Source organism: Amphiura filiformis, chromosome 8 (genome assembly GCF_039555335.1).
Source record: "Amphiura filiformis chromosome 8, Afil_fr2py, whole genome shotgun sequence".
Taxonomy (NCBI): domain Eukaryota; kingdom Metazoa; phylum Echinodermata; class Ophiuroidea; order Amphilepidida; family Amphiuridae; genus Amphiura; species Amphiura filiformis.
This window is the reverse complement of record NC_092635.1, coordinates 35,236,539-35,247,317: the sequence shown is the minus strand read 5'-3', so window position 1 is coordinate 35,247,317 and position 10,779 is coordinate 35,236,539. Positions and strand designations below refer to the sequence as shown.

Genomic DNA, 10,779 nt, shown 5'->3' with positions numbered 1-10,779 from the left:
CACAGTTTCCTTTATCGATGCTATTGTTGCAGTGACGATCTGTGTACAGCAGATGATTTTTGCTGCTTTGCAACCGAGTTGCCAGTTGATTTCTCAGCTATCAGATCGTCAAAGACGTGACTCAAGTTGTATTGCCCCTCGTCTCGGTTCATGGTTTTTCCCCGCTTTCTGATGGTGGACTAGTTTTGGACTAGTTGTATGAAATTACAAATACCAGTTTAACATGAACAGTCCTGATGAACATCTTCAAGAATTTACGTGATGATTATGGTAAAAACACAGTGAAACATCTTCGTGACTTAGAGAACTGTGAAAAGAAAATTGCCCGTCACCGTAACCATCTTGTCTACACTCTCAGATGCCGCGATTTAAACCTCACTTCTCCTAGCCTCAAACTCAAGTGTCCGATCAACACCAAGAAAGCCAGGGATATTATAAATCAAGCACATCGTGGACTTTTACGCGAACGAGTAAGAGTTATTAATAATAAATTGGATTGTTTAAAGAATAACAAATCATCTCTCGAACGTGAACTAAAATCGGTAATACCCGCGGACTCCCCTCTGGAAAGTGAAATCTCGTCCCATCTTGCGAGAGTTCGCGAGAACACGTTTGTGAAAACGAAAAGTCGTCAAGTGTGCAAGCTGCAGAATTTGGCAGACAAGAATCAAAACAAAGGTCATTTGCACAGAAAACCGATCGCTGAATCGGAACCAGATCTCACCGGTACACAGTTGAAAAAATGGGTAATTAATTTGTCAAAATACAAGCTCAATGACACTCAGACCAAGGTGCTTGCGAAAGGTCTGAATTATGCCGTGTCTCCCGTGGATGTGTGCCCCGACGAATTTGTGCTCGCTACTGAATTAGCATGTAAGAACTTACCGTATCCTGAAGCCGTTCAACTGAGATCGAAAGTTGCCAGTACTCTTAGGTCATCGAAACCTCCGAAGTCTAATGTGAGTATCCATGAAAGAAAAGCAATTAATGTTCTCAAAAAAGAAGACAGTTTTGTTATCTTACCTGCGGATAAGAGGAAGGCTACGGTAGTCCTGGATAAACAGGAGTACAATTAGAAGGCTGAAATCTTGTTAAGCGATAAGAAAATGTACGAAGAGTTACCGTCTGACCCCACGCAAAAATACAAGAGGAAGTTGGTGGCTATCTTGACTAGGTTGACCAATGAGGAGAAAATCAGTAAGACAAAGTATAAACAGTTATATCCGACAGCGGAGAATGTCCCTAGACTTTACTGTACTCCGAAGATACACAAACCTAACGCGCCGCTTAGACCCATAGTTGATTACACCTCCACCATAGGATATGAAACGTCTCGGTGGCTCGCGTACATTAGGCCCCCATGGTAGGAAATTCCACTCACCATGTGTTAAACTCGAAGTCTTTAGCTGAGGAGTTAGTGGATGTAGTGATAGAGGAAGGGGACATATTAAACTCCCATGATGTGGTTTCCTTGTTTACGTGCACGCCCATCAATAAAGTTCTGGACATTGTTAAAGAAAGGCTACAGAAGGAGGGTTGGTTGAAAGAGTATAATAAATTTCACGGCTTCAACTTAACAACAGAAGATGTAGTGGAATTGCTCGATTTCATCCTCTCTACCACTTATTTTACGTTTTGTGGGAAGATTTACAGGCAGCTTTTCGGCGCAGCGATGGGCAGCCCCGTTTCACCTTTGGCCGCCAATATTTTTATGGAACACCTGGAAGACATTGCTATCGCCAATGCTCATTTGGAATGTAAACCTAAGCTATGGAAGAGATATGTGGATGATATCTTAGAAATTGTTTGCAAGGATGAAGTTAATAATCTCACTGACCACCTGAATCAAGCTGACGACACTGACTCCATTAAATTCACTTTTGAGAAGGAAGCGGATGGTAAGATCCCATTTTTGGTCTCATTGATTGTTCGCCGCGATGATGGGTCAGTTAAGTTAATGGTATATCGGAAGGCAACACACACCGACCAATACTTGAACTTTAGGTCACATCACCCTCTCCACCAGAAACTTGGCGTCGTGCGTACCCTCCTTGACAGAACGAAGAAAATAGTCACGGAAGAGCAAGACAAGGTAGAGGAGGAAACGCATATCAAAGGGGCTCTCCAAAATTGTGGTTACCCAGAATGGAGTATTGAAAAAGTGAAAGACCAGATGGCTAAGCCTAAACCTAAGAAAGAATGACCAAAGAAAGACGATTCCACCAAGTCCAAAGGCTTAGTTGTTATACCGTACGTGGAGGGTGTTTCAGAGCGCATCTCGAGAGTTTTTAAATCTTACAATATCTCAACCGCCATGAAACCTAATTGTACGCTGCGGAATCTCCTGGTTCATCCCAAGGACAAGCGAGATCCCCATCATTCCACGGACGTGATATATTCAATCCCATGTAAAAATTGTGACTTGTCATACATTGGGGAGACAGGAAGAAAGTTCGGTAAACGCTTGGAAGAGCATAAAACTGAGGCTGAAAAAATTGGTGACAATATAAAGACCAGAGCCACTAGAAAGGCATCCCAATCGGTAGTTCACAAATCAGCCATCACCGACCATGTAGTAGACAACAACCACGTCATCAATTGGGAGGAGGCCAGAATCGTAGGCAAAGAGAGTGATAGATATAAGAGATGGATTAAGGAGGCAATCACCATCAGAAAGCGGGGAAAAACCATGAACCGAGACGAGGGGCAATACAACTTGAGTCACGTCTTTGACGATCTGATAGCTGAGAAATCAACTGGCAACTCGGTTGCTAAGCAGCAAAAATCATCTGCTGTACACAGATCGTCACTGCAACAATAGCATCGAGAAAGGAAACTGTGAGTTTCCGAAACGTCTGCAAGTAAGTGGAAATTTTTGGACTAGTTGTATGAAATTACAAATACCAGTTTAACATGAACAGTCCTGATGAACATCTTCAAGAAAAAACAGTAATGTTGTTTTTCTTCGGGATTTTATTGCTCTATAATGTGCAATGAACACGCATCCTTTTTCGCATACTGAAAAGGGCGCATGGTAGCATCAGGATTAAAATCAAGTTTTATTTCAACTCGTGATTGTGCAGTGGTATTTTGTGAATAACGACGATGTACCATTGGATAGTCAACGGAGCTCAAACGACACAGTGCCGTATACTTTTTATGTAAGAGTCCTAACTTGGATTAGGGTAGCAGGAAATGTCCTTGAAAAACATATCTAGTCTGTTCCAAATTTATTTGCAGTTATTTTACTCTAAAAAAACCCAAAAGCAATATTATTCTAAAAATTGACTAACGACATAGCGACAAAAGGGACACAATAATATAGAATACGGTAGAATTACACTTCAGGAACTAGACTTTTAGCACAATAAACTAAAGTTATTCCAATGAATTACATATTCATAATATTTGATAAGTAACTGGATATAAAATAACCACTTACAAATTCCATCCTCCCCATACCATATTATAGATTCTCAGTTACAGACCTAAAATGACAGACATTACATAAAACATACTTTCTAAAATATGTAGCAGTCATGACATTGCTCCCATTATAGTGACCTCTGTTGACTACAATTTGAAGAAAAAACAAAACCTAATAGAGTTTATCCGTGTTCTATAAGCTGCACATCGACTGCTATATCTTGTTTAGGATTTTCAAAAGAAGTACCTGCAAGTCATGCGTGTGCAACCATGACTGTTTCAAAATAGCCCGCCAAAGTCATGCAAGTAACTCCGAGATCGTGCATTGAATTGGTTTGAATGAGGTATTATATACTACTGGAACCAGCGCATATTGTTAGAAGTTACACATGAGTTCTCTCGCAGGTTTTTATTATCATAAATGGAGACACATTTCTTGTATTCTTCTAGAAAAAAAAACGAACATAAACGTAACAGAGCACCCATGAAAGTACTATGTAAACTCCTTTAGAGTGGCTTCCTCTTCACATTACATGCGCTTGTTATAATAACCGTTTTAAATACAAAATATGTGTTATAAAGTATCTTATTTACTAACATTTTAACTGTCATTTTATTAGGTAGAAATAATACGCGTTTAGGAACTATTAGTAGTAAAAGATTTATTTTCATTAAATAATCTTACGTTTAGGAACTGTAAGTATTAAGGGACTTATGGACGTTTTGAACTTTTTCAAGGCGCAATAGTTTAGGTAAAGCGCCTGGAAGCATTGTTACTTTTTCACTAATTTAGATCTTTCAGTGTGTGATGGCAGGAGACGTATTTGCCCAATTCTAGCCGTTTAACTGAAACACGGTAGTGCACTTTCTAATATTACTCTATTGATCTTTTATTAATCGAGTCAAGAAAGCCAATAATCGAATCTATATTTCATTGTCTTGCGGCTCTTGAGCTAATGCGACTAACATATCAAAACGAAAGTCTTCGGTATCTCTTGCTTCCCAAGGAAAGTCATGCAATGAGGAGGAAATTACACCCCTTATGTCTTTTATTACCATTACTATTTTGAGTCAGATGTATTTGTCTCAACATTTGCGTGCCTTAATGTTTACATTACATCTACAGAGACTCATCAGCAGCTTTGCAGATGCATGTAGAGAGTTTGGCCTGACAATTAGTCTGAAGAAGACAAACATTATGGCTCAGGATGCCAGTATTACACCCTGCATCAGTATCAACGACTACATGCTTGAAGTGGTGGAAGTCTTCACTTACCTTGGTTCCAAAATCTCCAACAATCTATCGCTTGACGCAGACTTGAATACACGCATTGACAAGGCATCTACTGCAATGGCACGTCTCTAAAAGAGAGTATGGGAAAACACCATGCTAACCATCAACACAAAGATGAGGGTGTATCAGGCCTGTGTACTCAGCACTCTTCTCTATGGAAGCGAGGCATGGGCACTATATGCACATCAGGAACAGAGACTGAATGCTTTCCACATGCGCTGCCTCAGACGTATCCTAGGCTTCACATGGCAGGACCATGTCACCAACAAAGCCGTCTTAGAAGATGCGTGCATCTTTAGCATGTTTGCACTCCTGTCACAAAGACGCTTGAGATGGCTTGGACATGTCAGCCGAATGGATGATGGTAGAATCCCAAAAGACCTGCTGTATGGCCAGCTAGAAATCGGCTCCAGACCTGTTGGAAGACCAGCCCTGCGCTTCAAGGACGTCTGCAAGCGAGACATGAAAAATTGTGACATCAACCCATCAAACTGGGAAAGCATGGCTGCAGATCGAAATAGCTGGAAAGAGTTGGAAACCAGAAGAAGATCCAGCAGTGGGAAGAAATTGTTTTCACTTACAGCAAATGTAAGAGGATTTGTCGTTCAAGAATTGGACTGCATAGCCACAGCAGGCGATGCAGCCAAACATCAGAGTGACTTAGGGCACAAAACTCCATTGTCTCCCGAGACAGACGGATGCCATGATGATGATGACACCCCCACACCCCCCACACACACATAACTGCCGGTAAGCGCCTCCAAACGAGGACTGAAATTGTGTAACCGCCAACCAAGTTTCAGCAGTGAGTCACCTTACCATGGACATACTGTGACATGGTGCTATCGAATTGGGGACATATCCTATACCTACAAGAGGTATTGATTTGATTGTGCTCTAAATAACCATTTGTGTTATTTTCATCATACTGCACCTCCGTAGGAACCGGGGACGTCCACGGTTGGAAGTGTGTCCTCGGTTGAAAGTGTAAACTTAAGATAAGACTTAAGGGCTCGTTTGAAGGTGCTTACAGGCTCACATCCCTTTAAGAGAATAATTCAACAAAAATGTCATCAAAAATCAACTGTTCTTTGTTTTAACACGGACTTCTCCTAATTTTACTTCAATTGGTTCGGAAATGACACACATAATTGAGATTAATTTAGCCAGTTGTACGTGCCGTATTTGGTCAACAACGTAATTACGTTCTTTCCAACTTAACCTGGGCGTGTGTAGGGTAAGAGCAGACGACGATAGCAAATTAGCAATTGACTGAAAGTGTCATTTTTCAAGCATAAATGTTAACATAATTGTCTTGTTTTGATTATAAGATGTACCAATAATTGTCATATTATTTGAATGAAACCCCGTGGCAAAAGCCTAGCAAAACCCTGAAGTGATTATGCAATATATTTGTCACAATATGTTTATACTAATACCTTTTCACATTATCAATCGAGACAATCGCTGTTGATTTTATATTTTCCCCTAAATGAATTGATCCAATTTCATTCTAATTCCGCCTGGCATATGTATGTCAACTACGGGAGATTTGATTTACATCACCCATACATGTATAAATCCCGTCTTGAGATTATGCCCGTATCACAAAAACGTACTATTCAACAATTTTAAAGAATTATCGTTTACTTATGATTCTTTCAAATTGCATATCAGTTTTCCCCTTTCGTAGGTGTCACTGAGAGTGCCTTATAAGGTATAGAAAAAAGCAATACCAGTAGCGACTAAATGTTTGATTTGATTTGTTTGGGTTTGACAACCCTAGATTACCCAAGAAAGCCTCTTGTGAAGATAATTTCCATTGATGTCAGGATGGGTTGGGACTGTCAGGGCGTATCATCCTACTCTCCTCGAAATTGACTACGAGCTACAAATTTGGTTCTTCTGGCTTAACGTCCCCTCCAAATGACGGGATTCTCTTGTGGTTCATTTTAAATCATTTACCAACATGAAAGCAATCTGTCAAATTCATCATTCAAATTGAAGGTTGAATAAAACGTCCGTACTGTTGAGTGCGTTACTTGCAATATTTTATGATTTTGTAGTGGAGTAGTTTGCAGAAAATCCCTGGTAACCCCTTTAAATTAGTTTGGTTGTAACAAATAATTTGTTTGTACTTTAGGTTTACAAATTATTCAGTACTTTGTCATATTTTGACGTTTTTGGAGGTAACATTATAACATTCGATATTAACACCCTACTTTCGTTCGTAGGTATTGATGGCAATAATGTATTATGTATCCGTCAAATATGATGAAGTTCTTAATGATTGATTTGAAATAAAACCCATTAATAATCATTTCCATTAATAATCATAGTTTAGCTACATCACTTCCCTTCATATCACAGCGTATTGTTTTACATTCGATGTACCTGAGGAGCTTAATAATGACGCTTGGTCGATATAATATAAATCAACGTAACATTCAAGATTAAACATGAATAAACGGTGCTATGAGGTTTGTTGATAAATCATTAAAGCGTCAAAGGTTTGAGCAAAAGAAATCTACACTGCAAATACCAAATTACCCAATGTTGAGTACAGAGGAAACAGAGTAATAAAATGAGTCTATGTAACTAAATATTGCAATATGAGTACAATTTAAATCATTGTTATATTTTGATGAATCCACGTGTGTGAAAATATTGGTTCTAATGATAAAATTAGATTCGTTACGCTTGACCCGGAAGCACCACCAAAACAAAGAACCTTTGAAGACGCCATTGATTGTCGGGCATTACAAAAATTGTATCAGTGCGTGGTTTTCGCACTGCTTGTGGTGGAGAAGTGGATACAATTATGGTGGGTACTGATTATGGAAGGAAAAGTCAAACTGAGGAAGATCGTATTGAAGTAGAGGAATACGAAGATCAGATGACTAAAATCTTTGCCAATCTGACAGAGCTCGCCATACCTAGTATACATGTATTGCATTATAGCAGTAAGATACTTAAAACTTCCCGGAGGAACTCCTCAGCACTTCATCCACATAGAGGATTACATAAACAAGTATCCTGCCGCTTTCTATTATTCTTCCTCCCGTTGCAATGCATTTGTACATGCTTACGGTGTATTAGGGAGATTTGGATACCGTCATTTTAATCCAGTCTTCTCACAGTATTTCCTTAGGGTGTTGTCACTTAACATTGACTATGTGTACGCATGATCGTTCCCAATTTCGCGAAAAAAGGGGTTATTTTTAAACTATGTTCGCGAACATTTTATGTTCGCGATATTTAAAAAATAGGGTTGTTTTTGACGACGGTGTACTCGAAATTAAAAAATAGGGTACATATTTATGTGAATCATCATCATCATAATGTTGAAATCCCAAGACATCTTACCATTTCTCGCTCAATTTACTCCCCGATTTCACTTTTGTGAAACTTTTTTGCCTTCCTAATAATCCCGGCCTAAATATTCAGCAACACGCTCGACTCGGTTTTTTTTGTTTCGTGGTTTGTTTACACCGATTACGTCACTGGGGACTTACCCAGTTTGGCCGCTGATTCCATGAGACTTTTTTCATTGGCTTTATTAATGACGCACCCTGCCTCCGGAGCCTTGACAAACTGGGTACCCACAAACCGAGCCACAAACTCTTCAAAATGGCACCTGATCATAAAGGAATTGTTCCTTCTGAACCTTTTGAAGTTGTAGTCAGCAGGGCGAAAACCGCAAATCGCTCACTATTTGGTGACCGGCAAGCTAGAGGTTTTTCTTGAAAATATCTAAAGATGGTGCTGATATAGTGGTTTGAGTGAGGGAATTCGTGGCAAATGCCAGAGTTCGTAATTTTTGTCAGTCAGTTTATGTATTGGTCACATTCAAGCTTTATTTTGCAAAAAAAAAAAAAAAAAAAAAAGGAGGAAAGATTACATTGTTGATAACTGTATCATAAAAAACACATGATGCATCCTATTGGATGTATTTGTATACATTTTTCTGTCATTTTCCTCATTTATATATTAAAAGGACAACGGAGTAAAACAATGAATCAGAACAAGTGTTTTTGTGTGTGTTCTTGAAATGTTAAAAAAGGGATACTTTTGTAAAAGTGTACTTGAAATGCAAAAAGTAGGGGTATTTCTTAAGGCTAATTTGTACGCGTTTTCATGTAAAATAGGGGTAAAAAATGACGAAAATGTTCTTGAAACCGCGCAAAATAGGGGGGTATTTTTGACTTAGGGAACGATCATGTGTTACGCCTTTGAATGTTAAGTGACAACACCGGGCTTAGAGCAGAGTATATACGAACTGTAGCGGACAAATTTATTACGCAATATCTTGGCAGCAGGTTTCTGTGTCTTCACTGGCGCTTTGATAAGGAGTGGGTGGACTTCTGGTGAGTACATATTATCATGAAAGTAATACTGATCGTTATGGTTTTAAGTTAGACGACGTTCGCAATTTATTTGACAAGACTTACATCATTTTTGTTCAAGGACTGAATTAAGTCTCTATTTATTACAATCTTAAACAAGTTGTTAATGATGTAAGCAACCTGAATAAACCTTAAACATCAATGTTTTACATAATGAATCGAAGACTGCATAGGAATGAATACTACATATTGGTAGTATGTGTGACAGTGTAAGCAAGTCTTCAACACCCACTTTTTTATCGTATATTTCGGAGAAACCCTTCTCCGTTATCAGCGGGTGATAGCTGAATGTTGAATAGTTAATCCTCTATTCAATCTGGACGTTGGTGGTGTCCTAGATATTTCCAACAGAGAATCATAAAGTCTTGAGAGTTTAATTGATAGTTGCACCAAAAGATAAGACTCAAATAGAAGATCAATCTGGTGTAATTTATCGCATCCCCTGCAGTGAATGTGATAAAGTGATAAGAGTTCAATTGTTAGTTGCACCGAAAGACTCTAAGAGAAGATCAGTCTGGTGGAATTTATCGCATCCCTTGCAGTGAGTGTGATAAAGTCTACGTATGAAAAACCAAAAGGACCCTTGCATGGCCAAAACAACGAGTAACACCTCAACTATTGCAGAACACAACAGATATACCATTGTATGCAGGGCACATTCTTGACATGGGAGGTGTCACTGTTATCTGTAGAGAAGACAATTTTGTTCAGCGTAAAGTGAGGGAGGCTATTTGCATAGAAGGAGACCAACCCCACCCTAAACACGGGCCGTAAACTCTCAAGACTTTATGATTCTCCATTGGAAATACCTAGGACACCACCAACGTCCAGATTGGATAGAGGATCAACCAGTCAACATTCAGCTACCACCCGCTGATGACGGAGAAGGGTTTCTCCGAAATATGTGACATGATCAAGGGGAATGAGTCACATGTCGACCCTGGTCAAAAATGAGTTTTATACATGTTTCTTAAGAGGACATTTAGAGCTTTCAGAAACTGAATAGAGATAAGAAAAAGTAAGTTTTGAAGACTTGTTTTAAACTTTCATATACATGTAGTGTGTCATATATGTTTGGCAAACGTTCTTACCACCAACGTCCAGATTGGATAGAGGATCAACCAGTCAACATTCAGCTACCACCCGCTGATGACGGAGAAGGGTTTCTCCGAAATATGTGACATGATCAAGGGGAATGATTCACATGTCGACCCTGGTCAAAAATGAGTTTTATACATGTTTCTTAAGAGGACATTTAGAGCTTTCAGAAACTGAATAGGGATAAGAAAAAGTAAGTTTTGAAGACTTGTTTTAAACTTTCATATACATGTAGTGTGCCATACATGTTTGGCAAACGTTCTTATTCATTGTACAAGTAACTTCATCAATATGAATTGAATTCACATTGAAAGCGTCTCTTCCCAAATCTTTTTTCTGTCTTTCTCTGTAAGTATTACGTGTATTACTGAATTTTATATTGTCTGTCACACTCATAGTTTTCTTTCTTTCCTTTTCTCGTACACACTCTTTACCAAATCTATCACTCCCTCTCACATTCTCTCTCGTCATGAATGTCTTCAATCAGCAAGGTAATCAGGAATATCAGCAATAAAAATGTAACCAAGGGCTGCAATTCCTTGTGTTTCGGTGTTT

General features: G+C 39.0%; 2 protein-coding genes across 2 annotated transcripts; both read left to right on the top strand.

Annotated features, from left to right (window-relative positions):
- Positions 1-236: 236 nt before the first annotated feature.
- Positions 237-1,076, top strand: LOC140159502 (uncharacterized). The gene has a single exon (XM_072182991.1). It carries the CDS (start codon positions 237-239, stop codon positions 1,074-1,076), a length of 840 nt encoding a protein of 279 aa, XP_072039092.1.
- A 284-nt stretch (positions 1,077-1,360) lies between these two features.
- LOC140159501 (uncharacterized) lies at positions 1,361-2,203 on the top strand. The gene has a single exon (XM_072182990.1). It carries the CDS (start codon positions 1,361-1,363, stop codon positions 2,201-2,203), a length of 843 nt encoding a protein of 280 aa, XP_072039091.1.
- The last annotated feature ends 8,576 nt before the right edge of the window (positions 2,204-10,779 follow it).